This window comes from Oncorhynchus keta, chromosome 26, assembly GCF_023373465.1.
Source record: "Oncorhynchus keta strain PuntledgeMale-10-30-2019 chromosome 26, Oket_V2, whole genome shotgun sequence".
NCBI lineage: Eukaryota > Metazoa > Chordata > Actinopteri > Salmoniformes > Salmonidae > Oncorhynchus > Oncorhynchus keta.
In genome coordinates, this window is record NC_068446.1 from 7,864,914 (window position 1) to 7,889,833 (window position 24,920).

General features: G+C 42.1%; 1 protein-coding gene across 2 annotated transcripts in view; it reads right to left on the reverse strand.

Moving 5' to 3' along the window:
* LOC118358882 (myomegalin-like) overlaps positions 1 to 12,053 on the reverse strand; it is a 140,708-nt gene extending 128,655 nt beyond the window's left edge. The window contains exons 1-2 of one of the 2 annotated variants that reach the window (XM_052480141.1): positions 11,795 to 12,053; positions 2,093 to 2,145 (exon numbers count right to left, since the gene is read on the reverse strand). In XM_052480141.1, coding sequence (XP_052336101.1) covers positions 2,093 to 2,145; positions 11,795 to 11,838 — 97 coding nt within the window. In that variant the 5' untranslated portion in view covers positions 11,839 to 12,053. Of the gene's footprint in view, positions 1 to 2,092; positions 2,146 to 4,032; positions 4,494 to 11,794 lie in introns of those variants that run through there. The other variant, XM_052480142.1, reaches the window with a different exon arrangement.
* Positions 12,054 to 24,920: the final 12,867 nt, after the last annotated feature.

Consider the following 24,920-nt stretch of genomic DNA (forward strand, 5'->3'; position numbering starts at 1 on the left):
CTTGCAAAACAACAGCATGTGTGTTGCAGCTATCCTGAAAAGTCACAATCTGCAATTACTTGAATCCCGGCCTTAGTAACGGTGTGGAACTTACGTTGTCTCATTTAATTCCTATTAGTATTTTATATACAGTGCATTCGGAAAGTATTCAGACCCCTTGATTTTTTCCACATTTTGTTACATTACAGCCTTATTCTGAAATTGATGAAATACCATTTTTTCTCATGAATCTACACACGATACCCCATTATGACAAAGCAAAGACTAGTTTTAAGAAAGAATGGAAAAATCATATTTACATAAGTATTCAGAGGCCTTAGTCAGTACTTTGTGGAAGCACATTTGGCAGCGATTAGAGCCTCGAGTCTTCTTGGGAGTGACGTCTGGCACACCTGTATTTGGGCATTTCCCCCCCATCTTCTCTGCAGATCCTCTCAAACTCTTGTCAGGTTGGATGGGGAGCGTCGCTGCACAGATATTTTCAGGTCTCTCCAGAGATGTTCGATCGGGTTCAAGTCCGGACTCTGGCTGGGCCACTCAAGGACATTCAGAGACTTCTCCCGAAGCCAGTCCTGCATTTTCTTGGCTGTGTGCTTATGGTCGTTGTCCTGTTGGAAGGTGAACCTTTGCCCCCGTCTGAGGTCCTGAGCGCTCTGGAGCAGGTTTTCATCATGGATCTCTCTATACTTTCCTCCATTCATCTTTCCCTCGATAATATATGTGTGGAATTAGTTTTGATTTAGAATGGACCATTATCATGGCCACCCCACATAGCCCGGTTCCTCTCTAGGTTTCTTCCTAGGTTTTGGCCTTTCTAGGGAGTTTTTCCTAGCCACCGTGCTTTTACACCTGCATTGTTTGCTGTTTGGGGTTTTAGGCTGGGTTTCTGTACAGCACTTTGAGATATCAGCTGATGTACGAAGGGCTATATAAATACATTTGATTTGATTTGATGATTTGATGATCAATGGAAACAAGTTGCACCTGTGGTCAATTTCGAGTCTCATAGCAAAGAGCCTGAATACTTATGTAAATACGTTTTTTTTTCTGTGCTAAATTTTTTTATAAATGTACAAAAATGTCTCAAAACCTGTTTTCCCTTTGTCATTATGGGTTATTGTGTGTTGATTGATGAGGAACATGTTTAATTCAATACGTCTTAAAATAAGTCTGTAACGTAACAAAATATGGAAAAAGTCAAGGGGTCTGAATACTTTCTGAATGCACTGTATCACCCCTGGGCCCTGTTAAGTACTTAGCCAACATGGTATGGTCCGTTACAGCTGAAACTGCTCCAAACGGCCTAATGTCAAACTTCTCTTTAAAACGACTAAATACCAGGATCATTCCCAGGAAAACCACACAGGGATACAATAATGTGTGTTTTGTTCCTTGAGAATGGGTGTTTGGCAGATTTTGGAGAGGGGGTATAGAATGAGTGGGGAGATGCGGGGTTAGGTCCCGAGGGGCTTAATCACAGAACCATTGGCAGAGCTGAAACGTCTGACAGTTCTTTAAAATCGCAGTAGGAGCTCATTAGAGATTATTAAAGAGCGTTGCGTTGTGTAGAGTGTAGGCTAGGCTACAGAAGATGTCCTGGACCCGGGCCTAAAGTGTAACTGCTGGTACACAGGCCAGGCCAGGCTACGAGAAATTACACAACACCCATATGATTGACGACTGCACTGTGCCAAACGTGTACACACAGGAACTAGGGAGGGGGGCACATCCAAACACATTCTAACACTTTTTTGTACTCAAGAGTAATTCACAGAGGCAATAGTTGTTAAGTGTCTTTAATAACAGCCGTATGGTCTAAACATGTCCTTGTATGGGCTGGGTGGGTTAATAAATAAAGAGTTAAAAAGAGTTATATAGTGAGAGGTGTAAGAGGTGTGTTTGACCAATCGGTAAGGGAGAATAACAGCAGGATAGAAAGAGAGGGTGAAAAGTCCATTTAGTAGAGAGAGAGAGAGAGAGAGAGAGACAGAGAGAGAGACAGAGAGAGAGACAGAGAGAGAGACAGTCACAGAACGGGAATGGAATAGTGTGTGTGTGATAAATGACAGAGCCAGTGCGAATCACCACTTACCAGTCATGTGTCCTATACTCTTGGTCCGGGCCTGCCGATCACCAGCATAGTGCCTGAAACAGAGTTTTTTAGTCAAACACACATAACATCGAACATCCGCTTTTTATTACCTCGGATAGACAGGAATATAGTTTTACTCACATCCAAAACTAACAAAAAGAGCTAAAACTGTTTGAGCTGAGAGTTGGGCCAGAATGTATTTCCTGGTCGGGTCACGTGATCAGGAAATACTATTGTGCCTACTCCCGACTAATGAAATACCACTAGTGATTAGACTATGTGGAACACAGTGAGCAGTGGAGTAGAGACTGGGTTGAGCTGAATGTGTTCACACACGTGTAGCAAGCACATATTGAACATTACACTTTCTCATTTTTCACCCACACACTCCACACACTATTTGTATTTATCTATTTAACTAGGCAAGTCAGTTAAGAACAAATTCTTATTTACAATGACGGCCTACCCCGGCCAACACCTCTCCTAACCTTGAGCCTGGGGGAACAGCTGGCAGCATCTGAGTTTGTGTGTGTGTTAGTTCTAGCCGTGGAAGAAGCCTAATAACTATTCAGACAGACAGACTTTTTTTTTTACTTTAAAAGCCCTTACTCATCAGCACCTGCCATGGGGACCAACAGGGAAGTCGGAGTAATCAACATGGTGACCAAAATAATGAGTATACATCATTTCATTTCATTATGATTACATCAATATAATTTGGGATTTTTTTTGTATTGCTGCCAATAGTGTTTCTATTTGTCATTCAATGTAATCCTTCCCAAAGGCACAAACTTTCCCAGTAGATGAAACGAATCATCCAATCAGTGTTGTGACTAATGACTAACCAAAAAAACCTGATGATATGGGTTGTCTGTTCTCCCATGAGAGTGATTACTTTGATGACATAATACAGTATATTGATAGCCTTAGATCAACACACAACAAAACGCCTTCAAAACAAACAGAAGCACACCAAGCTGCTCAAAGACAAACTGTAAAAATAAATTTTGATTTTCCTTTCAAACAAACACATACCAGCTAGCTACACACGACTAAACCTACAACTAGTTATTCAGCCCAGTCCACATGTACTGTACACCCCCCCCCTGCATATTTATTTGAACAGTGAAGCTAAACATTTTTATTTGGCTCTATACTCCAGCATTTTGGATTTGAGATGAAATGTTTCATATGAGGCGACAGTACAGAATGTCACCTTTTATTTGAGGGTATTTTCATACATTTCTGTTTTACCGTTAAAAAATGTACGCACGTTATGTATGTCGTCCCCACATTTGATTGTGAGTCTTCAAACTTGTTGGATACCTTTGACGTGTCTTTTGGGTGTGTTTCAGATTATGTTGGGCCCAAAATAAGTTATTGGGAAATAATTGATTGTGTCAATTTCGAGTCACTTATTGTAAATAAGAATAGAATATGTTTCTGAAAACTTCTACATCAATGTGGATGCTACCAAAAGTTACAGGCATAAAGATCATAGCCCATCAAAAAACTGAACCTCCCCTGTTATTGGTAACGGTGAGAGGTTAGCATTTGGGGGGGGGGGGGTTATGATCTCTATGCCTCTGTAACGTTCTCGTTCATCATTGTTCACGATTCAATCATGATTATCTGTAATCGTGGTAGCATACACATTAATGTCGAAGTGTTCAGAAAAATATTCTGAGGCAAATTAAAAGTTTTAGCTTCCCACTCCAAATAAATATGTAGGGGAGTGTAGGGGCGGCAGGGTAGCCTAGTGGTTAGAGCGTTGGACTAGTAACCGGAAGGTTGCGAGTTCAAACCCCCGAGCTGACAAGGTACAAAATCTGTCGTTCTGCCCCTGAACAGGCAGTTAACCCACTGTTCCTAGGCCGTCATTGAAAATAAGAATTTGTTCTTAACTGACTTTCCTGGTTAAATAAAAAAAATATCCTTACCTGCCCCTGTACAGAAAACCATTCATATCCAAACCAACCAACGGTTCACAGTAAATCAAAATAAAACAGACAAAAAAAAAAAGCACTGGGAGGATTCCCCAGGCTTCAAGAAGCAGGGTCTCCCATAAGATTCCTCCAGAGCAGTAGTATCTCCTCAATGGCTACTCCAGTTCAGTTGAGATCAGTGTTGTCCTCCTCAGACCTCAGTAAGAGCCAGTCCTGTTCCTGTACAGACCCCCAGACTAGAGACTGCAGCCAGGCTGTTCGGTCACACAGCTCCCTGAGGACACGGGGCTCCAGACTATCATTTGACGTGGCAGGCCAGCCAGAGAAAGACAGGATTCCAGTGAAACACACAGGTCCTCTCTCCACACACACCACACACTGGGAGGAGTAGTGGGAAAAAGCACCAGAGCAAAGGTACACAAACACTCAGATAGAGAGAGGGAGGAAGAGGTAAAATGTGTGTGTGCTTCTGGTTCAGCATGAAAGACAGATCTGTTCCAGCCAACTCCCGACCAAACAGGCAATTCAGTATGAGGCAGTGTGTGTGCAGGTTGGTTCTCCTATCATTGTGGGGACCTAAAATCCCACAAAGTCCCCACATGTCACGCCTTGGTCATAGTATTTTGTGTTTTCGTTATATATTTGGTCAGGCCAGGGTGTGACATGGGTTTAATGTTGTGTTTCGTATTGGGGTTTTGTAGGCATTGGGATTGCGGCTGAGTAGGGGTGTAGCATAGGTTTGGCTGCCTGAGGCGGTTCTCAATCAGAGTCAGGTGATTCTCGTTGTCTCTGATTGGGAACCATATTTAGGTAGCCTGGGTTTCACTGTGTATTTCGTGGGTGATTGTTCCTGTCTCTGTGTAGTTGTTCACCAGACAGGCTGTATAGGTTCTCGTTCCGTTTGTTGTTTTGTATTTATATAGTTATTTCATGTATTCGCTATTCGTCATTAAAGAACATGAGTAACCACCACGCTGCATTTTGGTCCGACTCTCCTTCAACAAACGAACGCCGTTACACCACAAGGATAGTAAAACAGGGACAATTCTCCCTCGTGGGAAAATGTCCCCATGAGAACAAAGGCTATTTTAAGGTTAGGGTTAGGGTAAAGGTAAGTGGTTAGGTATATATATATATATATATATATACACCTATGTGTGTGCGTGTGTATGTGTATGTACAGTGCCTTGCCAAAGTACTCATCCCCTTGGTGTTTTTCCTATATTGGTGCATTACAACCTGTAGTTTAAATGGGTTTTTATTTGGATTTCATGTTATGGACATACACAAAATAGTCCAAATTGGTGAAGTGAAATGAAAAAAATACAAAATTGGTGTAATGCTGCGGGTGTCGTAGGTGTGTGGAGTCAAACGCAGGAGACAGAGAGTGCAATGCTGTGCGTCTTTAATAGCACCAATGCACCACAGGGTGATCACAATAGTAACGGCCCCAAACACAGGGAATGAAAATGTACAACGGAAAAGTCACGACCAGGCACTAACACGTACCTCTACAACAGAGCCGAAGGTTACACTGAAATAATCCCGCACAACAACCAGGCGGGCCGGCTGTCTAATAAAGACAAACTAATCATATATAAACAGGTGCTACCAATCAACATACAAGGAGGGAGAGGAAAGACAATCAGTGGCAGCTAATAGGCTGGTGACGACGACCGCCGAGCGCCACTCGTGACAATTGGTGTATGCATATGTATTCACCCCCTTTGCTATGAAGCCCCTAAATAACATCTGGTGCAACCAATTACCTTCAGAAGTCACATAATTAGTTAGATTACACACAAGTGGACTTTATTTAAGTGTCACATGATCTGTCACATGATCTCAGTATATATACACCTGTTCTAAAAGGCCCCAGAGTCTGCAATACCACTAAGCAAGGGGCACCGCCAAGCAAGCGGCACCATGAAGCCCAATGAGCTCTCCAAACAGGTCAGGGACAAGGTTGTGGAGAAGTACAGATCAGGGTTGGGTTATAAAACAATATCCAAAACGTTGAACTTCCTAAGGAGCACCACTAAATCCATTATAAAAAAATGGAAAGAACATGGCACCACAACACACCTGCCAAGAGAGGGCCACCCACCAAAACTCATGGATCAGGCAAGGAGGGCATTAATCAGAGAGGCAACAAAGAGACCAAAGATAACCCTGAAGGAGCTGTAAAGCTGCAAAGCTCCAAAGCGGAGATTGGAGTACCTGTCCATAGGACCACTTTAAGCCGTATACTCTAGGTTTTACGGAGGTTTTACGGACGAGTGGCCAGAAAAAAAGCCATTGCTTAAAGAAAAAAAATAAGCAAACACATTTGGTATTCGCCAAAATGCAAGTGGGAGACTTCCCCAAACATATGGAAAAAGGTACTCTGGTCAGATGAGACTAAAATTGAGCTTGTCTGGTGCAAACCCAACACCTCATCATCCTGAGAACACCATCCCCACAGTGAAGCTTGGTGGTGTCAGCATCAGGCGGTGGGGAAGTTTTTCATCGGCAGGGACTGGAAAACTGGTCATAATTTAAGGAATGATGGATGGCACTAAATACAGGGAAATTCTTCTAGAGATTTGAGACTGGGACGGAGGTTCACCTTCCAGCAGGACAATGACCATGAGCATACTGCTAAAGCAACACTTGAGTGGTTTAAGGGGAAACATTTAAATGTCTTGGAATGGCCTAATCAAAGCCCAGACCTCAATCCAATTGAAAATCTGTGGTATGACTTAAAGATTGCTGTACACCAGTATAACCCATCCAACTTGAAGGAGCTGGAGCAGTTTTGCTTTGAAGAATGGGCAAAAAACCCAGTGGCAAGATGTGCTAAGCTTATAGAGACATACCCCAAGAGACTTGCAGCTGTAATTGCTGTGTCTCTACAAAGTATTGACTTTGGGGGGGGTGAATAGTTAAGCACACTCAAGTTTTCAATTTTTTTTGTATTATTTCTTGTTTGTTTCACTAGAAAAAATATTTTGCATCTTCAAAGTGGTAGACGTTGTGTAAATCAAATGATACAAACCACCCAAAATGTCATTTTAATTCCAGGTTGTAAGGCAACAAAATAGGAAAAATGCCAGGGGGTGAATACTTTTGCAAGCCACTGTATGTATGTATGTATGTATGTATGTATGTATGTATGTATGTATGTATGTATGTATGTATGTATGTACAGTTGGGCAAAAAAGTATTTAGTCAGCCACCAATTGTGCAAATTCTCCCACTTAAAAAGATGAGAGAGGCCTGTAATTTTCATCATAGGTACACTTCAACTATGACAGACAAAATAAGAAGAAAAAAAATCAGAAAATCACATTGTAGGATTTAATGAATTTATTTGCAAATTATGGTGGAAAATAAGTATTTAGTCAATAACAAACGTTTATCTCAATACTTTGTTATATACCCTTTGTTGGCAATGACATTTTGATCCAAATATTAGGGTGTGGTCAGTGGAGTAGCTACAGTAGGGAAAAAGTATTTGATCCGCTGCTGATTTTGTACGTTTGCCCACTGACAAAGAAAGGATCAGTCTATAATTTTAATGGTAGGTTTATTTGAACAGTGAGAGACAGAATGACAACAAAAAAAGTTATAAATTGATTTGCATTTTAATGAGGGAAATAAGTATTTGACCCCCTCTCAATCAGAAAGATTTCTGGCTCCCAGGTGTCTTTTATACAGGTAACGAGCTGAGATTAGGAGCACACTCTTAAAGCTAGTGCTCCTAATCTCAGCTTGTTACCTGTATAAAAGACACCTGTCCACAGAAGCAATCAATCAATCAGAATCCAAACTCTCCACCATGGCCAAGACCAAAGAGCTCTCCAAGGATGTCAGGGACAAGATTGTAGACCTACACAAGGCTGGAATGGGCTACAAGACCATCGCCAAGCAGCTTGGTGTGAAGGTGAGAACAGCTGGTGCAATTATTCGCAAATGGAAGAAACACAAAAGAACTGTCAATCTCCCTCGGCCTGGGGCTCCATGCAAGATCTCACCTCGTGGAGTTGCAATGATCATGAGAACGGTGAGGAATCAGCCCAGAACTACACGGGAGGATCTTGTCACTGCTGCCTATGACCCCAAGAACACATCCCCACCGTCAAACATGGAGGTGGAAACATTATGCTTTGGGGGTGTTTTTCTGCTAAGGGGACAGGACAACTTCACCGCATCAAACGGACGATGGACGGGGCCATGTACCGTCAAATCTTGGATGAGAACCTCCTTCCCTCAGCCAGGGCATTGAAAATAGGTCATGGATGGGTATTCCAGCATGACAATGACCCAAAACACATGGCCAAGGCAACAAAGGAGTGGCTCAAGAAGAAGCACATTAGGGTCCTGGAGTGGCCTAGCCAGTCTCCAGACCTTAATCCCATAGAAAATCTGTGGAGGGAGCTGAAGGTTTGAGTTGCCAAACATCACCCTCGAAACCTTAATGACTTGGAGAAGATCTGCAAAGAGGAGTGGGACAAAATCCATCCTGAGATGTGTGCAAACCTGGTGGCCAACTACAAGAAATGTCTGCCCTCTGATTGCCAACAAGGGTTTTGCCACCAAGTACTAAGTCATGTTTTGCAGAGGGGTCAAATACTTATTTCCCTCATTAAAATGCAAATCAATTTATAACATTATTGACATGCGTTTTTCTGGACTTTTTGTTGTTATCCTGTCTCTCACTGTTCAAATAAACCTACCATTAAAATGATAGACTGATCATTTCTTTGTCAGTGGGCAAACGTACAGAATCAGCCAGGGGTTGAATACTTTTTTCCCTCACCGTATATGTGGGGGAGCAGTCAATTTGAGAGAGAGAATATTCATAAATATTCATAATCACACACACACACACACACACACACACACACACACACACACACACACACCCACATCCACCCTTCACCCTCTAGCTCTCCTTATCTATCTCTTTGTGTCTGTCTCCCTCCTCTCTCTCACCCCCCACCACCTCTTCACTGATGCATCTGCCCTCTCTATCTCATACCTGTCTGGCATTTTCCAACCACTGTGGAACAGGGGAGAGGAGAGGAGGCCTCCCACATGCAGCTGGGCAGGCTCCAGATAGCTATGCCCCCGCTGCACTGCATGTCTGTACAGGGAGGAGGAGAGGCTCTCATACATGCAGCTTGGGCAGATTTGCCCCTGCTGCACTGCATGTCTGTACAGGGGAGGAGGAGGAGGCTCCCACATGCAGCTTGGGCAGGCTCCAGATAGCTATGCCCCTGCTGCACTGCATGTCTGTACAGGGGAGGAGGAGGAGGCTCCCACATGCAGCTTGGGCAGGCTCCAGATAGCTATGCCCCTGCTGCACTGCATGTCTGTACAGGGGAGGAGGAGGAGGACGTTGTGATTTATTTGCACTGTTTTGCGCTGGGCTGTTATCATGTTATGTAACCATCAAAACATCTCACTGTGTATGTGATTTAACGTGTCTTGTGGGTTTTTCCCCTTCCTTCAACTCTTTCCTTCCTTTCGTGACTGGCAACGCCATTTGCGTTGCAGACATTGTCGTCATCATCGTAACTATTGATTTCATCCCAATCATGGTTACACTCCCTGCCTGCAGTGTTTGTGCTGGCCGTGGGAAATCTCACACATAGCTCCGAGAAGAGTATCCAATACCACGTCAGGTCAATTCAGGACAAGAGGTACACCACTGACCTTTGGTTGATTCTCAAATACATGACATCATGATTTACTGAACCAACATCGGTTCAATAAATGGGACCAAAATGACTGATCAGTCATTGCACCGAGAAAGTTCAGACAGTGCAAATCAACCTATGATCTGTCGTAAGAGAAAGAGAGAAATAAAGAAATCTAAAGAGAGAGAGAGAGAGAAAGAGAGAGAAAGAGAGAGAAAGAGAGAGAAAGAGAGAGAAAGAGAGAGAGAGAGAGAGAGAGAGAGAGAGAGAGAGAGAGAGAGAGAGAGAGAGAGAGAGAGAGAGAGAGAGAGAGAGAGAGAGAGAGAGAGAGAGAGAGAGAGAGAGAGAGAGCAATGTATTGGTCTGGCTCTACTACAACAAGGTCGCTGTAATTACCCTGACCCTTCCTCCCCCATTCTTTCCTTCCCCCTCCCTCTTCCCCATCACCTCTCCTACTGTGTTTAAACAGCTGCTCTGAACCAGCTGCTATGACAGCAGCCAACTGACAGACAGAAAACCTTGAGTCACCAAAAGGTTCCAGAAAAGGAACACGGTCCTATTCAAGAAGCTAATAAGTGTGGATTCAGAGTGACACTGCCATGAAAAATGACAGTCTGGACCAAACCCATAATACGATTGCATATAACGGCTCTGGTCTGGACCATAGAAACAGAATGAGGTTATATTCTATGTTATTATATTTCTATGTGCTGGAGTCAGACAGTGCAGTTCCAATATGTTGCCATCAAGCATCGTTGGCAGCACACAAACACGTTTTACTACAAGCCCACACACACACACACACACACACACACACACACACACACACACACACACACCTGATCTGAGTACAGTAGATAATATCCTTCTCTGAGTTGAGCTCAGCTGTGTGTCTGGCCATCTGTACTGAATGAAGCCCAGACAAACAGACGATGGGATGGATGGCTCACTTAGCGCCTACTGATCAGAACCAGCTAGGTCTGTTCCTGCTACCTTCCCTGTGTTGATAGAGGAAGGGAGATGTAGCCGACTGTCTAATTCATCGTGTCACGTTTTTACAAGCTGTTAATGAGAGCTTTTAACACTTCCAATGTGTGGCACACAGCTGTAATGGGTGTGCTAGCGACGATGATGACAACACGTGTACAACAACAAGGTTTGCACCAACTGTCAAAATGTAAGCTCGGCAGTTCAATAAATATCACCGATCTATTTTCAAACGAGGTTTAAATAAAATGCGCGGGGGGAGGGGAGTTTTGCCATTAATGGAAACATACTCCTTGGAAGTCTGATGACAGTTATCACCTATAGACCCCACAATCAATCGACTAATTGATTGCTGGATTGATATAGGCCCTAAACAAGGGGAGCAAGCAGTCGATAGGCTAGGGTTCTGGGTTCCAAGATTAGCTGGTAGAGGGGCCAGACCAGGTCAAAGTACAGCAGAAATCCAATGGCCATGGGTTAGACAAACAGACAAGACCCCGGTTCTTAAACCTCCCCTCTAGTACCGACAACACCAGAGTGAATACACATACACCATTGGAACAGCATGACCTGAGTGTTTTAGCCCAGTGTGCCAGTAAACTATATATGGCTTAGGGAAGCCACTATATCACTCAAAATGATATTAATGTTCCTTTTTTACAACAATTCATCTGTATAATAATGCAACGTTATTTTGAATATAGTCTATGCTAGTGTACCTTTTTAGACGAGGACAAGGAATGTAATGACAAAATGCAAGAGATATATAGCAGCTGTCAACTGGACACATTTTGAAGATATTTACAACAGGAAACACTCTTCATGTAGCTTCCAAACTTGCACAACCACATTGGGCACAATCCTCTATGTAATATTAATGTTGATCAATTAGGAGAACATTATTGTTCTGCATTTCAGAGTGCAAAACATATCATTTTCAAAAGAGCATCTTTGCATTGAAAAAAACTAATTGCAATCCACTCACAGATGACTTTGTAATGCAATGAATATCTGCTCAGTTGAATCGTCAATCATATATTTACAGCATTGCAATGTGACTGATTAGATGGCATAGCCTACATTACCTTTCAATTCCTCTCAAAGTGCTTTCTGACACTGTCCAATCCATACTGATTTATCACGGGGGAATCCTCACGTTGGAATCTTCCCGTTTACTAACCATTAATACTGTATCATCCAACCGAATCTCTCCAAGCAAGGTAGCGAATATCTCACGGAATCGGCGAAATGTTGTACTGATGCTTTCAGTTCGTTATAATTGGTCCGTAGCTGCCAGTGGCCCCCACGGTCCAATAAATGCTGGCTGATTTCACATGCGTCATATTATGCACGTCGTCTGTGCACGTGCACCGAGATCAAAGGAAGCCGGACCCAGGACCCCAGTACATTCGCGCGCGGGTGAGGACCATTGCGCGCATGACAAGGACTCATCCACGAGAGAGCAAAAAAGGATCACATGGGTTTTCAAATTATATTACTTTTTACTAGTTTATTGTATGAATTAAATGTTATAATAACAGATTTACCTTTTACATCTGACAAACATGGATTTCGTACATCTGACAAACATGGATTTCTTACTAGGCCTAATGTATGGCTATATTCCTAAATTAATGTATTAATGTTAGCCTATAAGCTTTTAGTGCTCTGCTCAGTGTTCCTATGCCTACCTTTGCATTCACAGACTCAAATCAAATCCCTTCGTAAACAGGTGTAGACTAACAGTGAAATGCTTACTGGCGGGCCCTTCCCAACAATGCAGAGAGAAAAAATAACATGAGGAATGGAATAAATACACAATGATGAATAATAACTTAGTTATATACATGGGGTACCAATACCGAGTCGATGTGCAGGGGTAGGCCTATGAGGTAATTGAGGTAGATATGTACATGCAGGTAGGATTTAGTGACTAGTAGCAGCAGCGTATGTGATGAGTTTGTGCATAAAGGTTCTATGCAGATAGTCCAGAAAGCTATTGGTTAATTATTGAAACAATTTTGCAGATTCGTGGCTTGGGGGTGGAGACTGTTCAGGTGTTGGTTCCAGGCTTGGTGCACCGGTACTGCTTGCTCTGCGGTAGCACAGAGAGCAGTCTATGACTTGCCTTCCTCTGACATCCGCACTGAGCTAAAGGCTACAGCTGCCGGTTTCAACGAGAGGGACACTAATATGGAAGCTTATAATAAAACCCGCTACGGCCTCTGACGAGCAATCAAACAGTCAAATTATTAATACTGGACGAAGACTGAATCCTACTACACCAGCTCTGACACTCGTCAGATGTGTCAGGGTTTGCCAAACTATCACAGATTATGAAGGGAATCCCAGAGGTGTTTGTCAGACCGGGAGACATCCTGAAAATCGCTCTTAAGAAAAGCTCAGCCCTGTCAGTTTTGTTGTCCAATCATATAATAAAATAAATAAATAAATAATCATGTTGTTTTCTCTGTGACTGTGTATAGGAAACCCTCCTAGTCCTTGTTGAAAATATAATTCATATGAACAAGTAGAAGGTTGCTGCAACTTGACAGGGTTTTCAACCTCCCCAAGCCCAGGAGTTTTTTTGGGAATGTTTTAAAGCCATGGGACCTGATTAGAAAAATATATTTTTCGCTACACCAATCTGGGACATTTGGTGCTGTAACGCAGACGCTGGGAGTCAGGAAGAAAGTACAGGGGGTGAATTTAATATTAAATAGAACATGGAACAATGCAAAACAAGAATAGCATCTGGACTAATACCGCCTGGGGTAAGAACCAAAGGGAGTGACAGATATAGGGGAGGTAATCATAGAGGTGATGGAGTCCAGGTGAGTCTCATGAGGCGCAGGTGCGTGTAACGATAGTGGCAGGTGTGCGTAATAATACGTAAACTGGTGACAATGAGCGCCAGAGAGGAGGAGGGGGAGTGACTGTCACTTCTACTCCCGCTCCTCCTCTCTGGCGCTCGTTGTCGCCAGTTGTCTAATCATCATGCACACCTGCCACCTCATGACACTCACCTGGACACCATCACTTTCTTGATTACCTCCCCTATATCAGTCACTCCCCTTGGCTCTTTCCTCAAGTGTTATTGACTCGATGGGCGTGAGGTCATAAAACCCCCCACCATGCCTCTCCCGCCTTGCGGGAAGGAGAGATATCTCTGTAGAACTGTGATCCACTGTAACCTGATCTTCAGAGGCCAGTCATGACACTCCCCTTGGTTCTTTCCTCAGGTGTTATTGATTCTGTTTTCATGTTGGTGCGTTGTTTGTGTTTCGTGTTCATTGTTTCTTTTATTTATTCAAACACTCACTCCCTGAACTTGCTTCCCGACTCTCAGCGCACATCGTTACAAACGATGAAATGTTGGCTGCAACCTGGACTTATGGGTAGACGTAACATAGTAAATGTAAATCTGTGACACTAAAATTCGTTAGTATGATATGTTCCATTTCTTATGGTTTGTATATTCATTTGTGGATGTCCATCATCCATTTCATATCATATGTTCCAAATTACAATTTGTATGATATGTTAAGAATTGCAAGTTGTACAATATGTCATTTGCAATACTTATATATTACAAATTGTCATTTGTTGTGTCTAACGTTAGCTAGGTGGCTTGGTGGCTAATGTTAGCTTGGCTAGGGGTTAGGGTTTAGGTTAGAGTTAAGGTTAGGATTATGAATTAGTGTTAGTGTTAGCGTTAGGGGAAGGGGAAGGGTTAGTTGACATGCTAAGTAGTTGCAAATGAGCTAAAATTAGTACGTATTTGCAAAGTTGCTAATATCCTCAAGTTGTCCGTGATGTGATTCGAACATGGTACCAATCCTCCCCGACCAACCTCCCTCCTTCATTTTGGGCTTAAGTCACCTCGCCTTACTTAAAAGGGCCCTTCCCAATAATGCAAAGAGAAAAATACAGAAAAATAATAACACAAGGAATAAATACACAATGAGTAACGATAACTCGGCTATATACAAGGGTACCAGTACTGAGTAGATGTGCAGAGGTACGAGGTAATTGAGGTAGATACTGTATGTACATATAGGTACCATAAGGGTAAAGTGACTATGCAGCAGGATAGATCATAAACAGTGGCAGCAGTGTATGTGATAAATCACAAGAGTTTGTGCAAAAAAGAGTCAATGCAGATAGTCCGGGTAGCTACTTGATTAACTATTTAGTAGTCTTATGGATTGGGGGTAGAAGCTGTTCAGGGTCCTGTTTGTTCCAGACTTGGTACATCGGTATCGTCTAGTCTTTGAGGCCAGGCTGCAACAATTGGATGGTGAAATTTGCCAGCCAACCAGAAAAGCAAGATGAAGCAATTCATGTCTTCTTGAAAGTCAGGACAATCCTTGTCCTGCAAAGAAACATAATTTGTATATTTGAACATTTTATTTTGCAAGCAGTAGGCATTTATAATTAAATGTGGAGTGGAACGTAATAGTCAAATGCCCGCGTACCTTTAAAATGATTTGGCAATCATAATTATTATGTTTTTAAACACAGTTTCCATCATCATTTGTCACAATAAAGAAAGTTAAACAAAAAGAAAGATCCACCCCTGATGAACGATATGTAGTGAGGTGCATACTGGCGGCAGAGAAGTCAGGCGCAGGAGAGCGAAAAACTGATTTACACCGGTGTCGTTTAATATCCATAAACCACCGTCAACAGAACAATACAATAAACGGGTCAAACAGAACCCGGTCAATACCAGCATACCGTGTATAAGCACTACAAGAAACAATCGCCGACGAGGACATGGGGGGGAACAGAGGGTTAAATACACAACATGTAATTGATGGGATTGGAACCAGGTGTGATGGAAGACAAGACAAAACCAATGGAAAATGAAAAGTGGATCACCGATGGCTAGAAGGTCGGTGACTTCGACCGCCGAACGCCTCCCGAACAAGGAGAGGGACCAACTTCGGCGGAAGTCATGACAGGATAAAAATGTTGTCGATCTTTAGAAGATGTCGCCTTTATCTGTCATTTCCATTACACACGTGGCAAAGATTCTTTGCGACATTGCTTTTGTCAAATTAGCCTGGGTCGATGTAAACCTGCGTAGTGACTGAAGGCAACAGCAACATGTGCAGTAGGTTGTGTGTGGAGGCGGGGAGCGGATGGATGTCGGTGGTATATAGATGTTTGACATCGCAGCTATTTGATTTAGCCTACAGGAAATACACCAGAGGAATTACCATGGCACTGGAATCAGGTCAGTGGGTCAGTCACCCGCACAACAAAAACAGAAAGAAGTCTATGTCTATGGAAGTGTTACCGACTGGGTTCAAACCTGGGTCTCCCGTCGCCACAAAGGTATTTTACCCCACTGAGCTAAATCCTAGGGATTGTTCTGGAAGCTATTGCACTTCTTCGGTGTCTCAGGCAAGGTTACGTCATGTGTGGTGAGCGTGGTTCACCGAACCACCTCTGTTCAAGAAGCAAAGGTATTGTGTTGTGTTTCAATTCAACTGTGACAAATAGGAGCTGTATACTGTGGCTGTGCTGCTATCATTAGAGTAAGAAGTACTCCATCACTGCCACATCTTGATGCTTGTAAATATTCAATAATCTAACACTGAAACCAAAGGGATGTTGCAATCGTTTCTATCCATTGCTTGCTGCAGTCCTTGGATATTATTATTCAACCCAAAATAGCATCTGTGTCTTTCCTCGTCCTGCACACTCATAAAGAATGGAGATATGAATAAGTTAGAGGTTCTGGGGAAATAACAGGAGACTTGAGGAGAATAGGTTACATAACTGTAACAGAGCAGGGAATTACTGGACCACTCTGCTCTCTCTCACTCTCTCCATAACTTTTAGACTTTCAAACATAAACTATTCCAAAGTGCACAAGCCAAGCACTCTCACACGCACACACACACACACACACACGCACACACACGCACGCACGCACACACCACACACACACACACACACACACACACACACACACACACACACACACACACACACACACACACACACACACACACACACACACACACACACACACACACACACACACACACACACACACACACACACACACACACACACATCCTACTTGCATAGTGATTTCCCCTCCATAGAGTTATTTTACTCTCCAGAGCCCAGCTCATGATGTTTCCAGCTGCAACTAGTATACTGCATGTATAATAAGGCAGTTTTGCTCTACACATTGGCCCAGTGCCCTGGCTGCAGAGACAATTACTGTGGATGTAAACACGGTCCGTCAGCAGTTAGTTCCTGTGAAAAGTCCCATTGCTTAATGATAATTCACAGGTATTCACATCTCACTTCAATTCCAACTCTTATTAGGCTTGGGCTGAATCATTGAATTCAGGTGTGTGTGTGTGTGTGTGTGCCCTGTGAGTGCATGCGTGCACATGAAGGCATGTGTGTGCCTGTAATATCACGTTTCCCTTGGTCTGCCGTCAGTCCTGCAGTTTGTTTGAAGTTGTCATAATAGACTGTGACACATATGACAGGTCTGACATTTTCACATGACTTTTAATATTACACCATTCCTAACATACCCCTCCATTGAATTTGTTTGGTTACTTATCAGTTCTCTTGTGTCCGTGGAGAACCGTTTGTGATGAGGTTTTCATGTGGCAGAGGTCTGTGGCTGGGAGTTGGCAGAGAACTCACCAAACAGGAAATGCATCACATTCCTTCCTGCTCCCCTCAGAGCAATGCAAAGACTCCATGGGGCACTGAAACACGCGCTGTCGCTCACCATGCACACGTGCACACACATGCACACATACATTCATACACGCAGGCATACACGCAACCAGCACACACTCCCCCCCCTTTCCTTCAGAACAGTCTCAATTTGTCGGGGCATGGACTCTACAAGGTGTTGAAAGCGTTCCACAGGGATGCTGGCCATGTTGACTCCAATGCTTCCCACACTAGTGTCAAGTTGGCTGAATGTCCTTTGGGTGGTGGACCATTCTTGATACAGATGGGAAACTGTTTAGCATGAAAACCCCAGCAGTGTTGTAGTTCTAGGCACAAACTGGTGTGCCTGGCACCTACTAACATACCCTGTTCAAAAGGCACTTACATCTTTTGTCTTTCCCATTCAACATCTGAATGGCCCACAGACACAATCTATGTCTCAATTGTCTCAAGGCTTAAAAATCCTTTAAACTGTCAATAAGGGATCATAGCGTTCACCTGGATTCACCTGGTCAGTCTATGTCATGGAAAGAGCACCGCTAAAAAAGGTTATTAATAATTAGTAAATGGTTTATAAGTATCTACATTAATCATCAACTGATGTATTAGTAAGTACATCTACTTTGTGCATGACACAAGTCATTTTTCCAACAATTGTTTTCACTCAGTGCCTCTTTGCTTGACATCATGGGAAAATCAAAAGCAATCAGCCAAGACCTCAGAAAATAAATTGTAGTCCTCCACAAGTCTGATTCATCCTTGGGAGCAATTTGCAAACGCCTGAAGGTTCCACATTCATCTGTACAAACAATAGTACGCAAGTATAAATACCATGGGACCACGCAACCGTCATACCGCTCAGGAAGGAGAGGCGTTCTGTCTCCTAGAGATGAACGTACTTTGGTGCGAAAAGTGCAACTCAATCCCAGAACAACAGCAAAGGACCTTGTGAAGATGCTGGAGGAAACAGGTACAAAAGTATCTATATCCACAACAAAACGAGTCCTATATCGACATAACCTGAAAGGCCGCTCAGCAAGGAAGAAGCCACTTTTGCAACTGCACATGGGGACAAAGATCATACTTTTTGGAGAAATATCCTCTGGTCTGATGAAACAAAAATATAATTGTTTGGCCATATTGGCTATCGTTATGTTTGGAGGAAAAAGGGGGAGGCTTGCAAGCCGAAGAACACCATCCCAACCGCGAAGCACGGTGGTGGCAGCATCATGCTGTTGTGGTGGACTTCACAAAATAGATGGCATCATGAGGTAGTAAAATTATGTGGATATATTGAAGCAACATCTCAAGACATCAGTCAGGAAGTTATAGCTTGGTCGCAAATGGGTCTTCCAAATGGACAATGACCCCAAGCATTTTTCCAAAGTTGTGGCAAAATGGCTTAAGGAAAAACAAAGTCAATGATTCGGAGTGGCCATCACAAAGCTCTGACCTCATCCTATAGAAAATGTGTGGGCAGAACTGAAAAAGTGAGTGTGAGCAAGGAGGCCTACAAACCTGACTCAGTTACACCAGCTCTGTCATGAGGAATGGGCCAAAATCCACCCAATTTATTTTGGGAAGCTTGTGGACGGCTACCGGAAACGTTTGACCCAAGTTAAACAATTTAAAGGCAATAAACTTCTGAGCCACTGGGAATGTGATGAAAGAAATAAAAGCTGAAATAAATCATTCTCTCTACTATTATTCTGACACTTCACATTCTTAAAGTAAAGGGGTGATCCTAACTGACCTAAGACAGGGAATTTTTACTAGGATTAAATGTCAGGAATTGTGAAAAACTGAGTTTAAATGTATTTGGCTAAGGTATACGTGAACTTCCGACTTCAACTGTACATGTACTCTCATTTACAAATGAGAATGAACAATTAAACAATTCTAACAATTAATAACTAACTATATATAAATACATGTAATAAATTGTGAGTCGACGTATTAATCAACCATTAACAAGCTTATAGTCTTATGAGTTAACAATGACACCTTTATAACTGGTTTATAAATACATTAGTAGTACATGATTAACCATTTCCAAATTGTGAACTTACTATAATCAAACCCTTTATTAATGGTCTTATAAATCATACATAAATCATTTTAAATAGTGTTTGTAAACTCTTTAGAGATTGCTTATTGACATTTACAAATGTAGGAGCAGTGATTAATAAATGGTAAGTAAAATCTTTGCAAACTGTTTATTAATGGTTTATTAAGGGACCTTAATATAAAGTGTTCCCATATGATTTGCTGCAAATTCAATATGAAATGCATTTATTTTAATCCACATATTCAATGCATACATAGGACCACACCTATGTATGGTTTCCATATGGATGTACACTGTAGCTGTTACAATGATATGTATTAAATCATCCATGTACTGATTAATCTTGTTAATATTACATGTGAATAACACCCACACTCACACGTGTGTGTGGATATGTTGCAAATGGATGCCATTTAAAACTCGTTTCAGTCCTGAACAAAGTAGCTAGGCCTAAATGCCAGAAATAGGCCTGAAATGTTCGGAAACGAAGAATTCTAACGTACCATTCAGCATAGTTCAGGAGGCAACCCTCAAGCAAATGTCCAGAGGACCTGTAGTAGTGAAAGGAATTTACTGTAACCTTTCCATTCAATGATAAAGAAACAAATCAGTTGGGGATTGTTATCTTCGGGACGTGTTTCACGCAATATAATCAGGTATTAAGTTAAATGTAATTGTTTAATAAAGAGAATTTTTAAAAAAAACATCTCCTCATGAGCCTGACACTTACACTAAATGGAGAACTGAGACAGAAAATAACTTTGGGGTCCACTTTGCTGAGGCAAGCCAGCTAAATCAAGCAGTGCGTGTGTGCGTGTGTGTGTGTGCGTGTGTGTGTGTGTGTGTGTGTGTGTGTGTGTGTGTGTGTGTGTGTGTGTGTGTGTGTGTGTGTGTGTGTGTGTGTGTGTGTGTGTGTGTGTGTGTGTGTGTGTGTGTGTGTGTGTGTGTGTGAGAGAGAGAGAGAGAGAGAGAGAGAGAGAGAGAGAGAGAGAGAGAGAGAGAGAGAGAGAGAGAGAGAGAGAGAGAAAAAGAGAGAGAGAGGAGAAAAGGAGAGAAAGAGAGAGAGAAAAAGGGACGAGAGAGAAACAGATTGTGCGTGCTTATCACTGTACGCCTGTGAGCCCCTACATGTACACTACGTGTGTGTATTAGCAAAAGAGAGAGGCGGAGAGTGAGAGTGCACGCAAAGCCGTCAGAGTGGCAAATTGAAGGCAGATTTTCCATGGCAGGCATAGGCTCCAAATTGCTCGTTTGGAAAGGGAATTTCTCTGGCACGAGATGTGACAGTTATATTTATTTCAGAGATTGCCCCCATTTATACCAAGCGCTTCACACACACAAAACCCAGAAGAAACTAAACTATTACTGAAAACTAGAACTGCCTTCAAAGAAAGAGAAAGAAATACTCACTTCCTGAGTTAGACAGTGATCAAACACAGAGATCATACAGAACAGCTAGGTAGATTTAATCCCGGTAATGTGTCTTTTTCTGATTGGATACAACTGGTCAGTATAGTAGATCCGGGATCTACTATAAAACGCTAGATTTTCTCTCTTTACATACTCCATATTTCTCCTATAAGACCCTATGATCTGTGAAACGTATATGATACAGACAACATCTTGATGTCATTATACTCCTTATAGTGTGCTCTAAGATATGGAGTATGTCTAGATATGAAATGCACATTAACTCCGGAAATTTGAGATTAAATTGTTCCAAACATAGTGTCTAAAAAGAAGCTAAATCAAAAAGGGTGCTTTTGTTTTTATGTCAAATTAATTTGGCATTTTGTTTTATTTCAGAATGTAGACATACATATCTTAGAGCACACTATAAGGAGTATAATGACATCACGATGTTGTCCGTATCATTCACATTTCACAGATCATAGGGTCTTACAGGAAACATGTGTAGGTCTAAAAAGCGGCCAAAAATTGTCACTTTTATCATGATTTCCCCCCCAAAATAGTGTGATACAAATGTAAAAAGGATATCAAACATTCTTCCTCCCAATTTAGTTCCTATGTGAGAATTGCCCGAACAACCCCAAATGCCCGAAGGCCCCAATACTTCCTGACGTGGAATCGCTCAATAGACTAACATGAAGCCAATAATGTCTATTCTAAGACTGTTGGGAAGTAGATCAGTTTCCTATTGGGTATTTCTATGTAAAATGACCCGTGGGCACAAAGATGTGAAGTTCATAGGAGCATGTCAAATGAAGGCATATATTTTTAGATATTAATCATTGGCCAGTACGGAGAATTAAGTAAATACACATCACTGTGAGCAAGGCACTTAACCCCAATTGCTCCTGTAAGTCGCTCTAGATAAGTGTCAGCCAAATGACTAAAATGTCAAATGTAAATCTGATTTAATCTGGCTTTAATTTCAGTTTGTCTACAAATAAATAATTGATATGTTGGATTCATGTCTCCATCTCAAACAAAAAAATCTAAGTTAAAGAAGAGGACTTACATCAAATAAATCAAATCAAACTTTAAACGCACTTTAAATAAAGTTTGATTTGATTCAGTCCTATTCTTTCAATAAATATTCTTTCATTTGTAATCAATCAGAAGTTGAAACCCTGGGCATATTGTATTCAACCAGAATTTGAAAGCCGAGGCCTTTAATTTGCTCTGATAGCAATGGTGATTCTACTTCGTTTTTAAGTGGAGTTCACTCAACAGTCATTCTAACAATAGCAAGTTGGTAATAGTCAATGACAAACATCCTAGCTAAGCACTACTGGGCTTAGTTAAAATCCTGGATGGGAGACTAAAAGGTAGCTGTTCTGGAGGGCCACAGGTGATTTGGGTTTTTAATTTAACTTACCTGGAAGATCAGGTGTGTCAAATTTAGGCAATCACTGAACTGATCAATTAGCTCAGTTGGTCAGGGCTGCGTTCAGTACATAAAAACCCAATTGAATGGAAACAGTGCTGTAAAAGGGTTTCCAGAGTTTCCTACCCCTGCTGTAAATATATCAATTCTCCAGTAGGAGGTGCTTCCCAGCATATAGTTTTTTTTTTCTGATCGTGGACATAATGCTGAAGATCTGATGTCGTTTTAAAGGTACAAATGCCACATCATTTATACAAGGCTTGTTTATGTTGAAATTTGGTTGATGACAATACTGTGGGTGACATTTCACTTTCAAAACAACAGTTTACAGTGCCTTGCAAAAGTATTCATCCCCCTTGGCGGTTTTCCTATTTTGGTGCATTACAACCTGTAATTTAAATTGATTTTTATTTTGATTTCATGTAATGGACAGACACAAAATAGTCCAAATTGGTGAAGTGAAATTTAAAAAATAACTTTAAAAATAAATAAATAAATAAATAAAAACATTGAAAATTGGTGCATACGTATGTATTCACCCCCTTTGCTATAAAGCCCCTAAATAAGATCTGGTGTGACCAATTACCTTCAGAAGTCACATAATTAATTAAATAAAGTCCACCTGTGTGAAATCTAAGTGTCACATGATCTGTCACATGATCTTAGTATATATCCACGTGTTCTGAAAGGCCCCAGAGTTTGCAACACCACTAATCAAGGGGCACAGGTAGTCTAGTGGTTAGAGTGTTGGACTAGTAACTGAAAGGTTGCAAGATCGAATCCCTGAGCTGACAAGGTAAAGATCTGTTGTTCTGTACCTGAGCTAGGCACTTATCCCACTGTTCCTAGGCTGTGATTGAAAATAATCATTTGTTCTTTAACTGACTTGCCTTGTTAATTAAAGGTAAATGCAAATGGCCATGGAGCTCTTCAAACAGATCAGGGACAAGGTTGAATATCCCACACAGCACCATTATTCAAAAAAGGAAAGAATATGGCATTGCAACAAACCTGCCAAGAGAAACTCACTGAAGCCCACTGAAACTCATGGGTCAGGCAAGGAGGGAATTAATCAGAGAGGGACCAAAGATAACCCTGAAGGAGCTGCAAAGCTCCACAGTTGAGATTGGAGTATCTGTCCATAGCACTTTAAGCCATACACTCCACGGGGCTTCATGGAAGAGTGGCCAGAAAAAAAGCCATTGCTTAAAGAAATAAGCGAACATGTTTGGTGTTTGCCAAAAGGCATGTGGGAGACTCCCCAAACATATGGAAGAAGGTGCTCTGGTCAGATGAGATGAAAATTGAGCTCTCATCACCCTGAGAATACCATCCCCACAAATCAAATGTTATTTGTCACATGTGCCATCATGAAATCCTTACTTATTATCCCTTGACCAAAAATGCAGTTTTAAGAAAAATACATTTTAAGAAAGTATTTACTAAAATAAACTGAAGTAAAAAAAGAGAAAAGCATGTAGAAAAATAACAAATAATTAAAGAGCAACAATAAAAAAGCAGTAGTGAGGCCATATACAGCGGGTACCAGTACAGAGTCAGTTAGTTGAGGCAATATGTACATGTAGGTAGAGGTAAAGAGACTATGCATAGAGAGTAGCAGCAGGGTAAAAATTAGAGGGGGGGGGGGCAATGCAAATAGTCTGGGTAGTCATTTGTTAGCTGTTTAGGAGTCTTATGGCTTGGGGGTAGAAGCAGTTAAGAAGCCTTTGGACCTAGACTTGGTGCTCCGGTACCACTTGCCATGTGGTAGCAAAGAGAACAGTCTGTGACTTGGGTGACTGGATTCTTTGGCAATTTTTAGGGCCTTATTCACTGCCTGGTATAAAGATCCTGGATGGCTGGAAGTTTGGCCCAAGTGATGCACTGGGCTGTACGCACTACTCTCTGTATTGCCTTGCGGTCGGAGGCTGAGCAGTTGCCATACCACGCAGTGATGCAACCAATCAGGATGCTCTCGATGGCGCAGCTGTAGAACTTTTTGAGAATCTGAGGACCTATGCCAAATCTTTTCAGTCTCCTGAGGGAGAATAGGCATTGTCGTGCCCTCTTCATGACTGTCTTGGTGTGTTTGGAACATGATAGTTTGTTGGTGAAGTGGACACCAAGGAACTTGAAGCTTTCAACCTGCTCCACTACAACCCCGTCGATGAGAATGGGGGTGTGCTATGTCCTCCTTTTCCTGTAATCCACAATCATATCCTCTGTCTTGATCAAGTTGAGGGAGCGGTTGTTATCCTGGCACCACACTTCCAGGTCTCTGACCTCCTCCCTATAGGCTGTTTCATTGTTGTCGGTGATCAGGACTACCACTGCAGTGTTGTTGGCAAACTTAATGATGGTGTTGGAGTCATGCTTGGCCATGGAGACATGAGTGAACAGGGAGTACAGGGGGGGAGTGAGCACATACCCCTGAGGGGCCCCTGTGTTGAGGCCCAGTGTGGTAGATGTGTGGTTACCTACCCTTACCACCTGGGGGCAGCCAATCAGGAAGTCCAGGATCGAGTTGCAGAGGGAGGTGTTTAGTCCCAGGGTCCTTAGCTTAGTGGGAAGG